The sequence below is a fragment of the Centruroides vittatus genome, unplaced genomic scaffold (genome assembly GCF_030686945.1).
Source record: "Centruroides vittatus isolate TY-2023 unplaced genomic scaffold, ASM3068694v2 contig_2784, whole genome shotgun sequence".
Classification (NCBI taxonomy): Eukaryota; Metazoa; Arthropoda; class Arachnida; order Scorpiones; family Buthidae; genus Centruroides; species Centruroides vittatus.
In genome coordinates, this window is record NW_027121765.1 from 2,411 (window position 1) to 26,485 (window position 24,075).

At 34.0% G+C, this 24,075-nt stretch overlaps 1 protein-coding gene and 1 pseudogene across 1 annotated transcript; both read right to left on the minus strand.

Annotated features, from left to right (window-relative positions):
- Positions 1 to 8,084: 8,084 nt before the first annotated feature.
- Positions 8,085 to 8,203, minus strand: LOC136972069 (5S ribosomal RNA; annotated as a pseudogene).
- Positions 8,204 to 20,217: 12,014 nt separating this feature from the next.
- Positions 20,218 to 21,039, minus strand: LOC136972067 (uncharacterized). The gene has a single exon (XM_067266612.1). The coding sequence runs from the start codon at positions 21,037 to 21,039 to the stop codon at positions 20,218 to 20,220; it is 822 nt and encodes a 273-aa protein (XP_067122713.1).
- Between the last annotated feature and the right edge of the window lie 3,036 nt (positions 21,040 to 24,075).

Below are 24,075 nucleotides of genomic sequence, written 5' to 3' on the forward strand. Positions count from 1 at the left end.
CGTCACATCGGATAACTCGACACATTTCCACTTCCCTTTGGGGTGTCGACTGTATGTAATTGTTGGATAAAGTTATCTATTTTCAGTAGTGCTATTATATATAGAAATCGGTTAAGGAGTCTGCCTCGACCATCCGTTAAGTTAAATCATGTTTATATATTTAAAACTTCTAAAGATTGGGCTGTAATCTGAAAAAAATTGTAGACCTATAAATTTCCACTGTCCTTCCTCAATCTCGAGAACAGAATTAGATATACGAAAGTAACGACAGGTTTAGAAAGATTGCCGGCAGTAGGGCGGGATTAACTATACACGACTCTATTGTTAACGGAACAGTATGATGTACTGGGTCAAGCCACTAATAATATGAGATTTTTTAAATTAAGTAAATTATAATATGATCAAAAATTGCAGCCCGTTATTGTGACGATGTCACAATAAATAATTGCTCGTTATACTTTATAAAGTTTTATGAGAAACCTGAATTTTCAGATATATATTTATCGCATGACTGTTGCACTTTCCTTAAAAATATCTGTAGGGCAATATGTACACGTGCAGTATACAGCTTATATAATAATAAAGAAAATTATAATTTCGAATGAATTAGATACACATCACAAGTTGTATTTTTTACTGTATTTATAAACACTGAAAGCTTGACACACATTACAAAACTTCATTTCCAATAGGAAAATATTAAGGTTAAACTACTACTAGTTTTTTAAGTCTAGTATTAAGTTTTTTTTAAGCAACTACAAAGACATGTTAAAATACTCAAAAATAGGTGATATAATTTTCTGTATAACGAAATGAAAAATTAAATATGAGTTCTTCATTACTCAAACTTAGAATGTTAAAGGAAATGTCAATGAGAAATTTCCACCTGAGTGCAAAAACACTCGAATTCACACAAGATAGAAAGGATAAAGACTGTTAAATCTAAAACCTGTATTGACACTTCAGGCTATAGAACTAAGCACGGTAGCAACAGGCACTTTTTAAATAACTACCCAAATCTTTTACCGATAAGAAATAGCTTCGTTTATAATTAATAGTTAAATGGAATAAAATAGAAACAAGCTACTACTAGTTTTAATTATGTGTGACATCTCAATTGTTACAGTGAGTCGCGACAGACAAACTCTTCACCAAAAACAATGATAAACTCGACACCAACTTCGGATATCTTGACAAAACAAACTGACTCGACATAAATCTTCAGTCAGGCAGCCAATCAAGGTCGTCGACACACAACCCAATCAGTCACGTTGTTGTGTGCGATTATCTTACATTTATGTTTTAATTTGGGAGCGTGTAAAATTGAATTAATAATTTATGTTTTTTATTTTTAAATATGAACTTAAAAAGTAATAATAATGAAGTTTATTGTATAAAATAAACATTGTATTAAAGGAGATCATTGGGTTATATAACAATTTTTCACATTTTAAAAATAGAAAAAAATAAACAAAATAAAGTACAAGTAAAATAAGAGAATTAACATATCTCTGAATAATACTTTTTTACTATTAATAACGTTTCAGGATATGCCATTGCCACTGTAATTAAGTGAATGTAATTGTTTTTTTTAAATTATATTTATTTTTATGAATTTAATTATTTTTGAATATTTTTTTCCTGCTAATGGCACTAATTGTAATAGCAGAATGTCAGATGTACTGTACATTCTTATCGAAAATAAATATATTGGGTGTATTATATTGGCTTAATGTCGATTATAACTAATATTAATCTGAAATTGCCACACGGTGTTTTGAATCACGTATAACAAGTCGAGAAAAAAACAAAAAAAAAAAAAAAAAAAAACGATTCGAGAAGAACGGAGTGACTCCCTCGATTAGTACGAAAATCTAAAATAAAGTTGTAGTATTTACATAGGACAAAAATTTTATTGGAGTTTCAAAGTTTTCTTATTTACACGAATCGAGTTTTAATCACCCGTTTAATATTAAATGCTGATAATAGATCAGATATTGAGACAAGCAGTTGCACATTCAGAAATATGACGCCCTTTGTCTATAATATTTAGATCTCGCCTAAACTAATAGAACCAATTTTGAACCGAAATCATTCTATTTCAGAATTTAAATTCTGAAATATTTGAATTTTTAAAAATCGTCATATATCGAAACGGCAAATAGTACTATTGTTTTTACATATAATTATTTTTTCAGTATTTTACTCTTACTTTTGGTATTTTCAATTTTTGCGCACTCCAAACTCTCGCGCATTAGGTACGGGCCTAGTGGACCTAATAGGAAATTTTCAACTGAGAACAGATACGATTCATAGTTATGTTTAACGAACTTTCGTCTAAATATACGAACATTTTTTGTATGTAATCAACCGCAAAACTTATTTTGAAAGTCAATTCAACTCTAAGTCGAATTCTCATATTTTCAAACATCTGTTTATTGAGTTACAATTTCAAAAATTGTAGACCAATAAATTCTGGCTGTCGGCTGTCTGTCTGTTTTCCTCTTAAACTCGAAAATAGTTTCAGAGAAATGAAATGGAAGACAAGAATTAAAAAGCATGATAACAGGAGGCCCCGATTAACTATAGATGAACGTCCGAAACAAACCAGAAGTTACGTTATTTTACTTCAAATAGTTTCCCGAAAGCGGATGTAAACAGCACCGAACAGTTTGTTTACTTTTAAAACCGGCTCACCAGTGACCAAGCGGTTCTCGTTCTCTGAACACTGGGAGATCGGTCGTGAATTTGCCCTTCACCAGAACGGGCTGACCACGTGATGTTTTTTGGGTTTTCTCCACGTCTGTAACGCCTGAATAGGGTTAGTTACCCTTGAAAAGACCTCCCGGAAGGCATATCACCTAGGCAGATCGTTGGTTACCGGAAATTAACGAACAAACGAACAAACTAACTTTAAAGCGTTCGATATTACATCGACAGGATCGATGGGGGAAAAAGTTCATTAAAAATTGACAATATCAGTCAATTTTACTAACTTAATAAGACCTATTATATGTGTAATATTATAAATAATAAACAATCTAAAAATCCCACTAGCAATTCTTTTATTCGTCACAACGTCGGAATGTTAACTTTTTCATTTATTTAATTTAAAAACTCCGAACCAAATCAGTAGTGGCTTGCCCCTGTACATCATACTTTACCTTCAACAATAGAGTCATTTATCTAACTGCTTTAAGGGAAAAATTTTTCAATTGAAATAAAGCGACTTCCGGTTTGCATCGGAAGTTCGTACATACTTGGTACATAGTCGGGGTCTCCTGCTGCCCCTAAATTTCCGTATCTGATCTCGTCTTTCATCTATCTAACTCCCTTCTCGAGATAAAGAAAAGACAGGCGGAATTTTCTGATTGCAACTCAATAAGCGTCTAGTTTGCTTGTCCTTTTATAATTACGTTGCTTAACAGTAAAGTAGAGAGTGTCAGTAAACCCAAACAGTAACCTTATCACAAAATTCCCCTAAAAACGGTATTGAACTTATGGAAATATTTGCTTTGTGCAATAATCATTTGACGATTTTGCAATCAGTCTTAACAGAAAACAGAGTCTAACGCATAGTTTAACACATCTAGAATGAAGTTTCTAATTCGTCATAAATGCAAAAATAAATCGTTCTCAAAAGGGATGTTTAGTCACTTAATAGATGTCTTGATCTTTCGTATATTCCAGAACGTAACTCGCTCCGTAGTCCTTTTCATGCATAAGCTTTAATCTGTAATATTCAGACACTTCAATTTAACAAAGGTTCTAATCTTATTAATAGACTATATAGAGAACCACTCAAGTAAATCACAATATGATAGATAAAAGAAGGTTACTAGACTTGAAGTCTATTCTTTTTTTGATTCGAATGATCATCATAAAATCGAAATTTTTATTCGTCTTTATATAGACGCGAAACACGAGAATATTACATTTTCGAATACATATTACTGTTAACATGAATGTACATGCAAGGAATGATCCGCGATAATCCGTCTCTTCAGCTACAGAGAAACGGAAAAATCACGAAATTCGGTCAAAAATCCAAACGTTTTACATTAAATTTCGAGGCGATGAAACAATAAAACTCTGACGATTTGTTGCGAGCGGTTGTTTATTGTTAATGAGAGCGACCGAATTTTCAGTGAGCGAGATTTAAAGTCATTGATTGCAAGCGTTTTTCTGAGTTTTGCATCATTTGCAGTTATTGTATTGGTAAGTTCAGACTACGAACTTTCTAAATTAAATTATTTTTGAACATTGTTAAGCCGAATATCACAATTATTGGCTATGATTTTCCGACAAAGATCAACTTAGATAACAATTGATCGGTTTCGTCACAGAGACGACGAATGGATCTTTTCACTTATTTTAGGAGATACTTTTCACCCTCTTTATCGTTAATATTCGTTTAACCCAGATTTAATCGAATTGTTAGAGTTCTTAAAGCAAAATGGAAATAAATAAATACATTAAATTGTTAATTTTCGCTATGGTTTATATACACATTATATCTCATATGAAATTCACACCGCTATACTCTGAACTTTAAAGCCCCCTCCAGCTGCTTAACTAAATTACAAAGGTAGACAAAATTGGGGTTTCTATACTTGAAGTTTATTGACTTTCCGGTTGTAAGGGACATGATAAGATCGAAATTTCTATTCATCTTTATACGAGAAAATTAGGTTTTTGCGTACATATTGACGTTAACATCAATGCACGAGTACATGCAGGGAAAATCACGCAATTTGGCCAAACACTTAATATTAATGTTTGTGGCAACGCAACAATAAAACTCTGTGTACTAACAAATTGTCAGAGTTTTATTGTTGCGAGCGGTCGTTGATTGTTAATGCGAACGGTTGGATTTTTAGTTCGTGCGGTCAAAATTTTCTCGTTTCGAGTGTTTTTCTCAGTTTTGTTTCGTTTGCGTCGATTTTATCGGTAAGTACAGACTACGATGTTTCTAATTTTACGTATTTTTTGAACGTTGTTAAGCCGAATATCACAATTAGTGCCAATGATTTTCCGACGAATCTCTATTTCCATAACAATTGATCGGTCTTGACAGAGACGACGGACGGGGTCTTTCCACTCATTTTCACTCTTCGTTAAGCCCAAATCCAATGGAATCTAAATTAATAAATACATTACATTGGTATTAGCGCGCTATAGTTTATATACGCATCATATTCCATATGATATTTGCACTGTTATAGTGGGAACTTTAATTAAACAGAATAATTCGAGATTATTCGTGTAAATTTTCACAAATGTTTTGTGTTAGGCAATGGACTGTACAATTTGTAGAAACTGATTTCTATAGCGAACATTAAAAATCGTTTGAAAGTTAAAATTACTATATTTAACAGAGATTTTATTATAATATTCATTTGTGACTTTTCGTTATAATTAAGACGATATTTTTAAAATTATTTTTTTCATTAGAAATCTTACAATTTACATAAAATTAAATTAAGAAAACGAATACGAGTTGTATTTTTATAATAGTCGTTTCTTCTTTGTGCAGAATGGAAAATTTCAAGCAATTAAAGAAGTGGCGCACCTCGGCAGATGGTGAGGAGGAGGAGGAGGAGGAAGGCTCTTCGTCGTCTTCCGTTCCGTTTCCGGTGATTCGGGTGCACCCGAAAGATGTCGAGGAGAGCGGAGAGTGCGTCAAACGGGTGGTCGTCATTACTCCCGACGATATCGCCTCGACTGTGGTCGACTACCTGGGACAGCGATACCCGGAAGTTGCAGAATGGACGGTGGAGTGTCGAGGGGAGTCCAAAGTGGTCGCGGAAACATCCGTCGAGCAGAAGAAACCTTGGTGGAAAAGGCTCTTCTTCTGCTGCATAAAGTGAATCTTCTCTCTTTCGAAATCACTTCCACCCACGTTCCACTTTTCACCGGATATGAGTCTGCCACCCAAATACAACTTTGTCACCCGGAAATGACGTTTCACCCGGCTACGACTTAATTTACTGGACTTAACATTTCATCCCTGATAGGGTTTCTTCGTTTTCAATTGACGGACAGACATTTCTGCACTGGTTGTACAACTTACTTCGATTAGATTAAAGTCTGATAATCTGCAAAGTGACAACCAAAGCATAAAGCAATGTTTTTACCAGCTCAAAGACTCTGTTAATTGTCTATAAATGGACAAGGCAACTTATATTGTACGGACATTCACACTGTATTTAAACCGGTGTTCGACTGTCATTGTAGTCCGAACCAGAATTATAATTACTTCAACAATTAAATTTGTAAATCGAATTGTCTGAAGTGTATATAAACTTTCATATTTAATAAATTTTAGTATGAAATTTAATTTTAAAAATTGGCTATTTATCAAAATAAATATTAAAATTGCACACTTTTAGATTCATTAAAACGTTTCTACTTTTATCAATATTTTTTTCATCCCTGTCATCGTTTAGGTTTACAATAACGTGACTATTTTAATATAGAAACGGGCGATAAAGTAATTAAAATGAGTACCATAGTTTTGCAATGAATTGGAAAATATCGGGAATTCACCAACAAAACTGCTCTCTCGCTTTTACAACGCCGAATTCGTGAATTCCGAAGCAAAAAGGCCGTTCTGCAGTATCGCAGTCACACAGCGCCAAGTGGTAAATTCACTGATTGCCGATCTCTCTGTCTATTAAACGTCTGTAGTAAATGTGAATATGTCGTTCGAAAGATACTTGTTTTCTTATGTAGCGTGCAAAATTTCGGGCTTTTCTATAAAGGGATGGCCGAAATATAACCAGTTGAAAAGTGCAAAGATCTCCATAAAAGCTGTAACTTTTCTCATTCTTATTCATTTGGCGGTGCAGATGCTCCTAGAGAAAGAACATTGCTGGCTCTAGAGAGGTCATATTTTAAACTTAAGCCTTTCTCGTTATCAGTGAGGTGCTGGCGAAACTTGCGGGTGGATAAATCAAACTCGGCGGGGTCCTATCCCTTGCTTTTATCGCTTCTTAAAATAAAATTAATCCGAACGAATGTTGTTGTTCAGAATAACAAAAGCTCAAATTTATGCAAATTAAATTTTTTGTAGCGATTACACTAACAGCATATTGTGGGTGGCCGTCGTGACGCCCAACGCCCTCGCAATTGTTGGTCGTAGCTGCCTCGAGTTTGAAACTACAAACTATAGGGATTTCGGAAGTTCGTAGCTTAGCAAAACCTTATAAAGTAAATCGTAAACGTTTGTAAATTAAACGGTTTCCATAAGCGCTGTAAAGTTATGCGCGATTTTTAATTAATTTTAGGCTACTATCCTTTACAGAAGTTATAATTTTGTGTAACTTACAGATACCATTTAAATAATGTAAATAAAAAAAAGTTTATTAAAAGATTGCAGCCTGAAATTTACTGCAAACCAAAATTTTCGCCATGGCAGTATTACCGTCGCTCTCCCTCCTATATGCTTAGTAGCCAGCAACTGTATACAAATTCTATTTAATTCTAAACCCACGTTATTATTTCACATTTAATGACTTGCGTATTTTTAGTAAATAAAAAAATATATATGTGGAGTTTAGACGAGTAACATTCCTAAACCGTTAAGATTTACGAGGGTTGCGAAGGAGACGAGAACGACTAAGGTGAGAAGTGGGAAAGACGACAGTTAGTGACGGCGCGAAAGGAAGAAAGAACGAATGACGTTACGATGAAAGGACAAAAGACGTTACGAAGAAGATTATCGTTCTATCAAGACGGTTGCAAAACTATTGTCAATTCTGGTTCTCTCTATTTTTATCTCAATCACTATTCCCTCATATATAATCGGCTATTGCTTGATTTTGATGACAGTCGAAGTATGTTCTTTTACACGTAATAAACGCATTTAAACGCTCAGTTTAAATGCGTTTATTACGTGTAAAAGAACATTTTTTAATTGATACTTACCGAGAATTTTTAAAACAATGTACAGGAAGCTAAAGGTTACAGAAAAGAAATGTTTGCTTGACATAACGTATTAAAGAAAAATTACTGCGCCATGTGATAAATTTTATTAGACGAAAGAAAAAGAGATAGGTCGAAGAATGAAAGAAAAAGAATAGTGACAGCAGCACCCGGTATTCCCAGGTCGTCTCCGCCCCAAGTACTGAGCGGGACCGACATTCCTTGACTTCGGTGATCGGACGAGAACCGGTATTTTCAGCGTGGTATGGCCGCTGCCCGAGACAAATCGCCTGCACAGCATCACTTATGCATATTCGTACCCAATTCGCGCCTCGAATATCGCTTTTTGTTTTTGTTCCAATCACATTCCACTTTAAACCAGGTTTTCTTAAAAACCTACTAAATTCATTTACGAATGTTCTGTCTAGAAGTTTTATTCGTTTTCTAAGAAAGTTTCAATTTACAGAAAAATTTGCATAAAATTAACAAATTCAAATTTCGAAACTCTGAACCGTTTTGTAGTAGAAAATGCGTTGGTACGATTCAGACTAAAAAAACCAACTGATAATTAAATTTGTTGTTTTTTAATTTTAACTTTTAATAAGACAGTGAACTGTTCATCTATATTTAAACTTAAACTAAATGAAAATGCTTTACGAAAGAATCGTTCAACACTGGATGTAAAATGGGCAAATTCATTGCGTTAAGAGAAAGTTTTGACTGTCAATATACTTCTTATATGAGAACAAATATGCCAATAATAATTTATTATAACCTTTAAACTGTTTTATGATTTGTGTTCCTTTTACATTGGCAGCTAGCGGCTAGCCGTTTTAAGTCAGTGCCATGCTTGCGGGACCTCGCTCGCTTGCTCGTGTGGGGGTTTTTCACGGCAAACAAGTGCGCGCACATGACGTCAATCGAAGTATTTAACACGGCCAGATTGTATCGAAAGCTTGCGGTACCCAGTCAGCATGCATATATTGTGTACAGGGACGGATCTACATAGAGACTATTAGGGCTAATGCCCTGGGCCACCAGTGTCAAAAGCCCAGCGAAATTGAATTATTAACATAAATTTTTAATACTTTTTCATAATAATATATTTCATATCTGACATGTGTAGATATAATGGGCTTTATAATAGTCCATACTTTTTTATTCACACCAAATAAAGTTTCTGCCTATTGTTCAGTGCTAGAGATAGGCCTGTCATTGTTATTATCACTTTAAGCATGCCCAAAAATTTTAATCATGATGCGCCACTGATGCGAAACGATTCCTACTAGTTCCGATTCCGGATCGGATCCGATCTACCACTAAAAGCAACAGAACAGTTTATTTTCTTATAAGTAAATGCAGCTAATATGTAATAGAAAAATAAAAGTAAATTAAAAAAAAAGTAAAAATAGCTGAATGTAATCTATTACTTGTGTAATCACTTAAAAGGGTCTTGCCTTGTATCAGCTAGTCGGGCGAGCTACTCAAACGATATCGCCCCGTGGTAAAGTGTGACGTAGTTGTCATGTAATAATAATTGTATGTGTTTATATTGCTTTTTGGGAGTTCTTTTAAGACTAACTGGCTTCTATTTCGGCGTTTCAGACGTGGAGAAAACTGAGAAAACACGTGGCCAGCTCGTTCAGGCGAGGCGCGAACCCACGACCAATGTTCAATGGATGGAACCGCTTGGCCACTAGTAGACCCTTAAGTAGACCTTTAAAATAAAATTTTTGGACGAATAAACAAGAATTATTATATCCTTCAAATCCGACTTTCACCGAAGTTTAAGAATTACTCATTACCAGATGTTTTATTTACATGAATTTCGGAACTAACTTCACGTTGAATCATTTTCAGTCTACCCAATAATCTCGGTTTATACATTGCAGTAAAAATAATTGTAAGATTAATAATATTAAAATTCTGGAAAATGATGTGCATTTAAAAAAGGTTAAAGAACATACCGCTATCAAAAATAATGATAATTAATTTGATTAGCAAATGATAATAAATGACGTTTGCATGTAAAATTCATATATATAAAAATAAAAAGACGTTACGCGATACGAGATAATTATTATTACGATTGATTTCGATGAATACGAATTGTTGGTGTGGCTCAATCACAAACTGTACATATTGTAAGTTATTTATTTAATATTTTTATATCTTTGTTATAAATTTTATCTGTAGACACTTTTATGTGGTTAGTAAAGTGAAAGTTAATTATAGATAATTTTATTTTACCTTATTTTTTATATTTCAAGTTTTTATATTATTTAAAACGATTATATAAAAATAAATAAAAATGAAATTATAAATTATATGTTGCTTTATGGTTTTTGCTATAACCATAAAGCAACAGTTGTAATTTTATTTGAAAGGTGTATTTTAAAAATAGTTTTTTAATCTTTGATCTTTATATATTCATATTTGCCACACAACCGTCTGTTTGTCTATTTGTTTTTAAAGTAGAATTTTTCTTTTACCCAACTTGTTTGACATACTAATTATGATCATTTCTATTTAATTGTATATATAAATTCGTTGTAAACTTTTAGAAAATTTTGTGCAGATATGCAAAGAACAACATTGAGTGCAGTGCATTCTTGTTATTCAGAACTAATTATAATACTGACTACTAAAATGTTGTTGAATTAGCGCTGTTATATACAAACGAATGCCGGAAAAGACTTTATTAATGAATTGTTTGTAGTGATTATAAGAAATATCCGCAGATCCGAACAGAATTTAATTTTCATGCGCCCAACTCCTTTTGCATCTTACTTGTTTTCGCATAGGGTTAAAGTGGAGGAATTTCGAGCACTCGAGGAAAAAATGTTTGCGAAGAAAAAATTTATTAATTACAAGTGCAAAAGCTATACGTAACTAAAAAACTTAGATCTACCTGACAATATTTAAACACTTAAAGGTGTCTCCTGATACAGATCAGCATAGAACACGAGATGCCATTCTTTTAAATATCTGCTGATCGCAATTTTCCCCACTTTACCCAATTATTTATTTACTTTTTTAACTTAAACTTAAAATTCAGTTAGAAATTAAACGAATTTTAAGAAATTTTGCCCAGCATAGGGTAAAAAAGTCTATCAAGATTTTGATCAAACGGCCAGAGTCTTGACAGAACTCGAACTATTCAATATCAGAACATAGTAAACGTGATCGAAATAAGATTGAGAGTTATGAAAACGGCTCTAGTATGCTCGAAGAGCAGAAAATGTTGTAGTTTCTGGAGACAAATGTATTCAAAACAACAAACGCAAAGATTCTTACCTTTATTGCCTAGAAATGGCAAAGTAGATAATACACTGATAATGTTTCTTGAGAGTTTAGACTCACCACTTACGGCTGGCTACGTGAGGTTTTCGAAATTTTCTTCGTTTGATTAATTAACACCAGAATAGCGACAAGTATCTAATACTAAGTTCTCCCGGGATGAATTTATCTCGGTACGTCACACGAATATTGTGTTGCCTTAATCGTCAATTCACTTGCAGTTTTCTAAAAATACTTTCTAATGATCATTGGTTCTTTTCCAATTCTATTGTATTAATATAGTTTTTATTACGGCGTGGCCTTTCCTCTTTTCACAGAATTAGTCGTTTATTTGTAACATATTTAAAATTTTCCTCGTCAACAAACACGAAAACATACTTTTAAACCGTGATGATATTTTAAAATTATAAACTTTACAAAAAAGTAAAGTTAATGGAGTATTGAATATAATCTACTTTTAAATTTCAGTGCGAGTCGCCTGAACAGTTCTTCTTTGTGTAACGTAGCGTTTCCATACAATTTCTATTTCTTATATAAAAATTATACGGAAATGCTATATTATGCTGTGTTAATAAAATATTTAATATTATTTACTTTTAGCTTTATTTCTCGTCAAAAGATACAATTATAACATAGTATTACAGTTTGAAACTATGTTTTCGTGTTTATTCATGCGAAATATTTCCTCTGTGTTAGGACTAAACAATTAATTCTGTGAAAAAAGGAAAGTCTACGCCATATAATGGCGTAGACTTTTCTCTTTTCACAGACAAATAATAAACTATATATGATTTAATATTTAAGAAAGAAATAGAGAGGGAATACATAAGCCTGCCACTCAGGAGATCATAAATTTATTTTACCAAGCCAAACTACCGTCGGATATAATTAAACAGGCCTCATAATGCCCTCAGATTAAAAACTTAAGATGAAACTCCTGATTAATATTTAATAAAATACATAAAAAATTTTAAGGGTTGCTAAGATAATCTTCAAATAATTTATCAGCATGAATATTCATAATTGAGACACTACTGTTAAGCCTTATAAGTGTTTTTTTTTTTCAAAATTTCATTCACTTTTCTATTACTTATTTTTAGTGAAATCTAACGTCATAGTAATCACGCAAGCAATCGAGAAGTTTTGCAAACTTTGAGCGTACTAAGATATTTCTTATCTGCAATATACGCAATGAAATGTTTTTCTACTGACTCTCTTATTTATATTATTATGTTCTTCCTTTTTGTTTTTAATTTTTGTCCGTTACTAATGATTTGAATTTTTTCAAACAATTGTGTTCTTTTAATGGAACGATAATGTTCCTTTTTTTCGAAAGTTAGAACCTGAAGATGGCTTATTGAGTAAGCCGAAAACGTTTGTTTTCTCAATAAAATTGTCTCAGCTATAAAAAAAGGTGTTATTTTGTGAATTTAGACTCTATTATTTATGATAATAGACATGTTACCTTTTCAATAGTATTTGTCGATTTTCTTATTTTTTCTAATTCACACAGGTTTATATCTGACAAATTAAAAAAAAATTTTTAGTTTAATAAACTTTTTATTTAATGAGTCATATCCTACATTAAAAAAATCTCGAACCTATTTCTTAAAATAAAACTTTTATCAGATGTATTAAGAGTTTTTTCATATCATTTCCTATTCAAAGTACTTTGATCTAATATTATATTAATCACCTGAATTTTAATTGTCTTGTAGTTCATTTAATTCTAGATGTTAATTCAAAAAAAATGTTTTTAAATAATAACTGTTATAGTGTATACGTTTTCTCACATCTGGTCCTTTTGAAAATTGTCACCGCACGCCGCTGCCAACAATGCAACGTTGTAAATGCGAGTCGTTGCTACCGGAAAAAAGTGTTCGCAATGGCTACGAGTTAGGCTTTAAGTTGAACAGAAGTTTTGTTATATAAATGTCGTGAATTAAATAACGAGAATAAATTATAATAACTTACCTTAGATAAAATCACTTGGATGTGGCAGTAGTAGTGCTAAAATAATATACTTTCAATTTAAAGTATGAAAAGCGAATGGCGTAAAACACTAATTCGTTAACTGGCGCCGTTGTGCAGTAAACAACCTCACACCTAGCGCCAGCTTTACTCGTGATTGAGTCGAGATGAATAACACCAGGAATTTTTCTGGATGCATTAAGCACCTTTTCTTATCACCCAGTCTTTTTGGGCGTGATCGAACACACAGTTTTAGAAAGAAAAGCCCTCTTAATACTTTCAAGTTGGAGAGTGAAAATATGACACACAAGTACTATAGCAAATCCAGAAATCATTAAAGAGGTGCAGAAAGGAAACAATATGTCTAAATTCGCACGTGCATTCGATATCGGTTTAAATTGGTGAAGTTCAGATTGTTTCTTAAATATATGTAGAACGCCAACCAGTGGACAAGTGGCTAAAACCATTTAACACTGATCACGAGTTTGTGCTTGACAAACTGGCTGCCTGCTTAAACTTTTCCACATTTTATTTACGTGTGTAATCCTTAAATACAAGCCAGTTTTACGCAAAAAGTTTTTTCCCTTGTCAAATTCTTTAAAATTTTACACTTTCAGGGCTATTTTGAACCTTTTCTTCCTAAATCGTCCAAAGTGTTGCAATTTCCTATTCAAAAATCCAATATGTGTACAATAAAATTAACTTTCGACATAATTTAACGATATATAGATTTTAAGGAAAAAGATAATTTGATCGTTTCATTTAGCAAATATTTTAAAATATTTTAATGAAAAATCCAATACAGAATACAAAGAATAAAAAGAATTCTTTATCATGCGAAAAATGACAGCGCAATAAGACAAACTGTGTAAGATTGCTGATTGTGTTTGCATTTACAATTTGTGTATTGTGTTCAGGATATAATTCAACACCTTGTTTCTAAATTCACACAAGGTTTACTAAATACGGTACAAAAATGGTTTATGAGTCGTGTGTTAACGTTTCTTCACGTTCAAGACATCACGTTTCTTCACCTTGCTTGGACATCAGACAATTTATACGAATATTCATTATAAAATCAATTAATCTGTTGTTACTACGAATTCAATGGCAGTTAATCACTGTAGTTGGGTGCACCATTAAGTATTGTATTTTCATATCAATTATTAGGTTTAACGTTCGGTAAGAATGTCTTTTTCACAAATAAAAATAGAAAATTTTCAGCAAAATATCTGTTAAAATTTGCCGGGCGTCTTTGTTTTACTTATTTGGTAATGACATCAACATCTCAGGAATAAAATGAAAACTTCAACATTTATGTGATGAAATTATGTGTTGTATAATTTTGCTTTTAATAATCGATACTTTACGTAATAGGAAAGAATTGTTCCCTCGTTTTAAATTTATCAAATCAAACTTTAAAAAGTGTATTTCACTTTCGACGTCATTTGCATAATTAGAAAATTTTTCAATTTTCAGTGGCCAATCTCAGTTTTGGAAGGCCAGAAAATATAAAATGAAGTTCGTTGGCCATCTAACAAAATCGTGTTAAAAATGTAAAATACATATTAATTACAGAATTTTAGGTATGAAAGTTAAAAAATAGTATTTTGACGAGAAATTTTTTTGTAACATTGAAGCATCCATTTATTGACATGCATAATGACACTTTTCCAAATCCCTTCATGAAGCTTAGAATCTGAAAGTACTGTTAAACCTCGCTTAACGAGCACCTCGCACAACAAGTACTTCGTATAACGAGCAAAACAAATTGTAAAAATTGCCTCGCTTAACGAGCGATATTTCGCATAACGAGTGATGCGGAGAGACGAAGTTCTGAATTGTGCGCATGCGGCCTGCTCCACCATTCGGTGTTTACCAGTTTTTCCCGCTAGCATCTTAGTGACGCTTGTGATCACACATTTTTCCAAACTTGTGTTCACACTTATTACTTATAAACATCAACAACAATAGCCCGTTATATGATAAACACGCCAAACGATATGCCAAATTCTTGGGTCATGAAATTTAATGACTAAGTTCAAATTCAATTTTAGAAATGTCTGAATTAAAAAGTAACTATTTATAATTATTAAATTTAATACCAGATGGAAACATAACTGCTTACCTCTACTCAAATTAATTAATTTTTAATATTTAATTTTAGCCTTTACATAACCCGAGAATTTGGCATATCGTTTGGATTGTTTATCAAACATATTAGCTGTCATTTTTTTCCTGCAAATAGAATTCTCATTCCAAGATGGTTCATTCCGCGCTAGAAGAAAAGATGATGATGATGAATCACGCTTCTTAACAGTGTTTACTGAACAATTTTTTTTGAATAAACGTTATACATTAAACATTTGAGCATGTTTTCGGCGAGGAACGTATTATCGTATTTTACATTAAATTCTATTGGAAAAATTGTTTTCCGCTTAACGAGTGTTTCGCATTACGAGTAAGACTGAAACGAATTATGCTCGTTAAGCGAGGTTTCACTGTATAACCTATACAGCGTTATCTACATTAATTTACATTATTATTTTATTTGTTTTTTTGTTTTGACAAAATTATTATTATATGATATCATAACAAATGAGTAGTCAGTTCTCTATTATTGTTTATTATTTCTTTATTGGTGTCATTATTTTACAGTCCCTCTACCATATCCTATCAGACTGTGCTTATGATTTGGAAATACGATATCACGAGAAAAACTCAATTTGTAAAAACACGCACATGTCTGTCCTGTGGCTACATATATGCATGTTTTAACTGGTTGCTAAAGTTATTAGTCTACAGGTCTTGTGGGCGTTTTAAACGTATTGTGGTTTATACGTATTTGACGTTTTTCTCGGTGATAACTTTTGTGAGGAGAACCAGGGGTACATGAATTTGCTACACCAGTTAATTGGCTACAAGTCGGTTAGACTTGCCCACTTTGTCAACGGATGGCTTTCTATTAATTACATTTAGATCGTTAAATCACTATTCTGTCACCTTCCTGACACCAGGTAAAATTAGATATTTATTACATAAAATGAAAATAATCGAAAAATATAATCAATTAATAACGATTAGAGGAATTTCTATTTATGTTTTGGTTCTTTCCATACAATTAACATATTCGACTTTCATGCATTTTGCACACATGCCTTCAATTACAGTAAAACATGTGTTTGGAGAAATTCAAAAACTTGACACAAATAAATTATTTTTATTACGCTATAAATTGTTTTTATCTACAACTGAGCACTTCACAAGTGTGTTTAGTATTACAGTAGACATTTTCTGTAAAATTAATATTTTTACCTTTTACAAATGATATTAGAATACACTCCAATCAACAAATATAAATTACGACATTACATTGTCTGCTTCAAAGAGTTTAACGTTCAGAATACAATATGAGTAAACATTAAGCTATATGAGATACGCATTAAGATTATTTTGAGAAGGTTTTTTTTAATAGTTATGCGTTTTTAATTTTAATTTAATGGATTAAATGGATCTACCGAATCAAAACAAATACATATCAGCGATTGTTAACAAATTCTATTATTTTTGTTATAATCTTTAACTATACCTGTGTTAATTGACTTTTGGAACACCCTCATACAAATACGTGGTTGCAACGTACCATCAGATTATCGAATATAGCAATATTTTAATTGTAAATTGTAAAATGAAAATTATTTTCTAACTAAAATAACCGAAACTTACTGTGTGAATTTAGACTAAAAAGTTTACAATTAACAGTGAGATATAGAAAAACTTTATGAGAATAAATGTAGAAAATAATTAACTACATTTTAAACATTTCAAAAAGATAATCAAATGTATTATTTCCCTGGACGTTCATCCTACAGATCTTCTTTTCCTCACTTCCTAATTTCATTAAGGTTGAAAGAAACGAATACAAGCCACTTATTACCTGAAATATTTAATTTCATTATTATTTTTTTTACTCGTATAAATATTAAAATAACCATATAATAAATTTACCAAATCATAAAAAGGAATATATTAAAAATTTTACATGATACAATATATGTCGTCTCACTGAAATTCTTCTGATGAATGAGAGCACAGAAGTATATCAAGTACGTTTTAAAGAATAGATTCTGAGCAACGTGTGGGTGGTAAACATTGAATTGTAGGCTTTTCATTTAATAGTGTAACAGGTTTCAAAGATCCATGCAAGAATACTCTACTCAACTACTTCCCATTACTTATAAATCAGAATATAAACCGTTAACACGGTCCTCCACGGGCCGAATTAGAGGTGTACGCAGGACTTCACATCATTCTCTTGAATTCATTTTCATTTCATAAAATTTCACTTCAATCCTGCGTCCCATTTCTTGGAATTTTAAGCATATTGTTTCTGTTCTGCACTCTCCTCTAAACATTTCTTGGACACGGTGTTGACGAATGTCGCAAAGTGAATTGTCTTTTGCGAAATGCCTCAATACCATGCGATAAGATTTCTTACAATAAGCATGAATCAGTTTATGATTAAAAGTTTACTATTAAGATATTGGTTTAAAAATTGTACTTAAAACTAAATTATTTCTTACCTTTATAGGAAAATCTTTCTTTGCATAAAAGCATCCCCCAAATGAAATTCCAATCGGACTCTTCCCAAATCTTTTCATGAAATTTAACATCTGAAAAATTCATCACAAATTTATTTCACTGCTAAAAATTGCGCTTATACGACGAGAAATATCGATCAATTTACTTTTAATTTATACTCTATTGAAAAATTGGCCGAAGAAAATTGGTTGAAGTCGATGAAATTTCCGTACAGCTGAAATGAAATTCATTATTATAAATAAGTTTTTACAGAAAAATACTTCAAGTAGAAAAGATGACTTTTATCATTACATACAGATGACGTAAATCGAGCGGTAGCATTTGCCATTCCAACAGTTTGAATAAATGTTATCGTTATAAATATAATCATTATAACTAAAACGAAGCTTCGCATTTCAAAGAAAATGCAATAAAATATTAATAAACCAATCAAATGTAACATAAACCCATAAGAGACTATCAGCACATCTTCATATTTATCGTTTAAATGTTGGACGTAGGACCAAATATCTGAGTGTTTCGTTATCACAACTTCAGTTTCTTCCTTTAAAGTTCTCGGATTGTTTTCAATATTAGTAAAATATTCTGCTAACTTCCTCATTCTTTTGTTTAATATTAAGCCCAATATGTATATAAGAAATAACATCGAATCTAAATAAGAATTCATAAATGCAAATAAGAAAGTGATGTACACGTGGCAGAAGATTTTCTGTGCATCAGAATTCTCATCAAACAATGGGAATAGATACATATCTAGGACTAGTGCACAGACTAGGACTGAGGAGAAGGAAGTAATTAGTTGAGATCTACCGTAAGACAGAATTTCTTTACTTATTTCTTCTTCACCGGGATAAGAGCTTTCGTCACTTGGAAAATCCAATTTGTTTCGTTTACTCCAGCAGAATAAAAACGTGACGAAAATAGTCATCACTAGTGTAGTGCAAAGGGTAATTTTCTTATCTATTGGAATCATCAGAACCCACTTGCCGCACGTGCAATCGTCCATAATTAGCATTAATGCTATATTTATGACAGCTGCAATGCAGAATATTTCCAGGAAATTAATGTAAAAAGAATAAGGCGAGCATCCTTTATTGAGTGATTTATCTCTTTCCATCACATTTGCTCCAAATTTTCGTAACACCGAAATAACTGGAAATAGAAGTCTTCTTGATGAAGATTGCATCATCCACGTACTGTCTTCTAAGTTGTTTTCATCCATTTTTATATATAATAAACTATAAGATGAAGGTAATACCTTTCAATAACAAATATATGTTATTTTTTAATACTAATGAAACTGAGTTACAAATGTATTCAACAGAATATAAAAAAATAACGTAAAATTCGTGAGAAAGTGACGAATTCGTCGGTCTTGCTCGAGTCTTACACTAATCTAATTGTCTGGTAAGTGAATAAATACGTTTCCTTGGATGATAAAGTAATCGTTTACGTGACGAAACTCCATTAATATGGGGACATTAAGTGCTTGGTGGCTTTTAACACGAGTAAATTTCTTCTGCAATGATATTATAATTAGGTATTTTACAGAGTAAAGTGGATCCATGTTAATTATTTACACAAATAATTATTTTGGTATCGTTCATGTTTGAAGAGCAATTTGTGTGAAAGCTTTAGTAAATTTACCAATCAATTATCGTTAATGTTATTGACAATTATTTTAAAACACTCTCCTTATTACAGATACATATCCATTATAGATCAGAAGGAAATTGCAAATATTAGTGCTTTAATATTTTTAATGTCATGAATAATAATTCATTACACCTATTAATAACTATACTTCTTACTGTAAACTAAATGAATTATAATTCTTTCTTTCACAAAAATTACCTATTAATAATTTCGGAATTAATTTCTCTCGAACACGACAAAATGTATAATTTATAATAATAGAAAAATAAATTTCCTACAAAAGTAATGTAGACTGTAACTTTCATGTTAAATTGCGGGTGCGTCTAGAGCACAAGCAACTGAACAAGCCAATGACGTGCTTCAATTCACATAAAAGAAACTTTGTCATTGGTTTCCTTACTTCACTGTTAGTCTCGCAGACACGCCCTAATTAAATGTAATTTAATACTGATAATGGGGAAGTTTCTGAAAAGGAAATGCTTCTAACATTTCTATACCTGTATGATAATGGAAGTGTATTGTAATAGACGAAGTATCCATCTGTAATTTACTCATTATTTAACGTATTGTAAGAAAACACTGTTATATTCTTCTAAACAATAAAATTCATGTGCCTTCATACTGTGTATCATTAAATTTGTCAGAGACAATATCTGAATATTTTTTACACCACAAAATATAAAGGAAAGTAAACACACGAATATATGAAATACGGCATAGTCTTCTTCTTCTTCTTCTTCTTCTTCCTCAGCTTTTCCCACTCTATGTAGGGTCGCTGTTTCTGATGAGTCGCCTCCACTGCTCCCTGTCTTGGGCTGCCTCCACATTCAGATGCCTTCCTCTCAAGTCCTCCGCCACAAGATCCATCCACTGTCTCCGCGGTCGTCCCCGCCTCCTCCTCCCCCTCACTGACATCTGCATAACCCTTTTTCCCACATACTCTTCTTCTCTTTGTACCACATGACCAAACCACTTCAACCTTGCCTCCTGTATCTTTGCTTCTATGTTAGTAACTTTCACAGTCCCCCTCACACATTCATTTCGAATGTGATCCCTTTTCGTTACCCCACACATCCAGCGGAGCATCCTCATCTCCGCCACCTCCATCCTTTTGACATGGGTTTTCCTCAAGCTCACAGTCTCAATAGCATACAGCATAGCTGGTCTCACCACCATCCGATAAACTTTCCCTTTCAACCTAAGCGGCACCCTCTTATCACATAACACACCTGACATATCCCTCCAATTCCTCCAGCCAGCCTGAATCCTGCCTGTCACCTCCTTATCCACACCTCCATCCTCCGCCACAGTTGACCCCAGGTACTTAAAGGTATTGACTCTGCGAAATACGTCTCCCCTCAACTCGAGATCTTTCTCCCGGGCACCATCCACCTCCCCACTACACATATACACTGTTTTACTCCTACTCACCCTCAAGCCCCTCCCTTCCAACGTGCCCAACCACCTTTCCAATTTAACCCTCATCTCCTCTTTAGTCTCGGCGCACAGAACGATATCATCTGCATACAACATGGTCCAAGGCGCCTCTTCTCTGCCCCTGTCCGTGATCACCTCCATCAGCATGTTAAACAAGAAGGGGCTCAGTGCTGACCCCTGATGTAAACCAACTCCCACCTTGAAGCACCGGGACACTCCAACACAGCTCCTAACCTTTGTGGCCACATCCCTATACAGTTCCTGTATCAATCTAACATACTTTTCAGGAACTAGCTTTTCCTTAGACACCTCCAGAGTTCTTGTCTAGGCACCGTATCATAAGCTTTCTCCAGGTCAATGAATGCCATATGCAGCTGGGTTTGCTTCTCCCAATATTTTTCCAACATTTGCCGAACGGCAAAAATGGCATCGACTGTTGACAGTCCTGGCATGAATCCAAACTGCTCTCCTGCAATGGTCACCTCTGCTCTCAACCTTCTGTCTAAAACCCTTTCCAAAATCTTCATCGTGTGGGACATCAACTTTATTCCTCTATAGTTTTTACACTCTTGAACATCCCCTTTTCCTTTGTAGATAGGTACAAGTATACTTTCTCTCCATTCGTTAGGTATTTCCTCCTGCTCAAAGACTTTTTTGAATAGGTCCCATAGCAGGTCAATGCCCTTCCTCCCCAATGACTTCCACACCTCTACAGGAATTCCATTCGGGCCCTCCGCTTTACCGTTCTTCATCCTCTTTAGGGCCCTTTCCACTTCTTCTCTGGTTACCATCTGTACCATGCCCATGTTTTGGCTTCCTTCCTCTCTGTTCTTTGTTTCATTCTCTGTATTCAAAAGTCCCTCAAAGTATGCCCTCCATCCTTCTCGCATGTCGTTCTCCCTTCGAAGGACCGTCCCCGTTGTGTCCTTGATCTGCCTTACATGCGAGATGTCCTTCGTTGCCCTATTCCTGATTTTGGCTAAACGATATATTTTCTTTTGTCCTTCCGTTGTATCCAACTCTTCGTATAAATTCGCATATGCTCCTGCCTTTGCCTGTGCCACTACTCTCTTAGCTTCACGCTTTGCCGTTTTATACGCAAATCTATCTTCCTCAGTACGTGACCTGTCCCACTTCCGTTTTGCCTCCTTCTTTACCTGAACAACTTGTTGCACATTTTCATTCCACCACCAACCTTCCTTTTGCACCCTAATCTTTCCAGATGTTACACAAAGCACCTCCTCCGCACAGTTCCTGATAGCCTGGGCATTATATGCCCACCAGTCCTGCACCCCCTCTCATTCTTGCGAGATTTGTAGCAGCACCCTCTCCACATACTCCGCCCTCGCCCTCTCCTCCCTCAAACGAAACCACTTGATTTTCTTCATCTGTGTATTTCCACTTTTCCTATACATTCTTAACTTCATGTCTATGCACATCAACCGATGTTGCGCCGATAACTGATCTGTTGGTATAACCTTACAGTTTATCACCGTCGCAAGGTGCTCTCGTCTAGTAAGGATATAGTCAATCTGCGAACTATGAGGCCTACTGTTGAAAGTTATCAGATGACTGTCCTGCTTGGTGAAAAACGAATTCACAATCCCCAGATCAAAAGCCACAGCAAAACCCAATATACTCTCCCCCTCCTTGTTGGGTTCCCCAACCCCATGGCCTCCATGGATCCTTTCATAGCCCATGTTCCGCCCCCCTATGTGCCCATTGAAGTCGCCTCCCACAATTACTCTCTCCCCTCCTTCCAGTGTCCTCATTTCTTCATCCAATTCACTCCAAAAACATTCTTTCTCCTCTGTTGCACATCCTACCTGGGGTGCGTACACACTAAACACCACAAGTAGATCATCTCCAAAACTCAGTTTCATTCGCATCATCCTATCACCTCTCCTGTACACCTCTAGTACCTCGCTCCTCCACTTGCCAGCCACCACTATTCCAACCCCATTTCTTCCATTCCTGTTTGCACTGCTATAAAACAATTTACATCCATCTCCAAGTTCCTTCGCCTTGTCTCCCCTCCACCTCGTTTCTTGCACGCACAGTACATCAATCCTCCTTCTCCGCATCATATCCACCACCTCCATTCCTCTTCCCGTCATACTTCCCACATTCAGTGTTCCCACTCTCAACACCTTTTCCTCATGTAGGGCTTGCTTCTTTAACCTTATCCGCCACTGGTGAGGTAGCCCTTGCCCACTTTTCGCAGTTTTAGGGCGATCTAGCTGCGCGTCGCCTACAGGGTACGCCCTAGTTCTCCTTCTATCACAGTTTCTGAGACTCATCATGTAGTTTCGGCAAGATGTTTTATGGCCGGATGCCCTTCCTGACGCCAACCCTCCTCCTTTATCCGGGCTTGGGACCGGCAACAGCCATTTTCAGGGCTGCGTAAAAGACAATAAATATTCGATAAAATCGATTAATTTCACTGCGGCATAGTAAATGGCAATACGGCATAGTAAATGGGGTAAAAAAGCTGTTTGGTACGAGGGAATTCAGAACTTAATAGTTTGTTATCCGGCTGTGTAGTCTTACAACAACATGCATTATGATATAGCAGTTTATAGTATTTGATAACAGTCTAGTAAATTATCATACAGGGCTAAATAATTCGACATTAATTATTGTACATGAAAAGCAGTTTCTGTTTAATTTAATGTAGTTATTGTCTTTGTTTTTACGTATATTTATTAATTTTTTGTGCTAGATATCAATTTTCTTTCGTGACATTTTTATTCACTTCTTAAAATAAATAAATATGTTTGTTTATTAGAAAATCGCTATTTCAACTCGTTTCTTAAAAAAATACTATTTAAATTTGTCGGGGTCCGTATAAGTTAATGGTGATTTTAAAAGTGAAATTCTATTTTTCCAACTTTACATCTCTTGTTTGTCGCCCGTATTTCCGTCGCTCACTTGACAGTATCCGTTTAATGGCGTATAGATATATTTTTTATCTGTCGTTCTAGATGATATTTTCGACATATTCTTAGATTTCTGGCTTATGTTACTATAGTGTTATCGAATATTATAAACAGTTATATCATAATGCAGCCGGGGATCTATACAGCCGGGTAACAAACTATTACGCTCTGAATCCCCTCGTACCAAACAGTTTTCTTACTCTCGTTACTCTCCCATATTTCGTATATTTGTGTCTTTATTTTC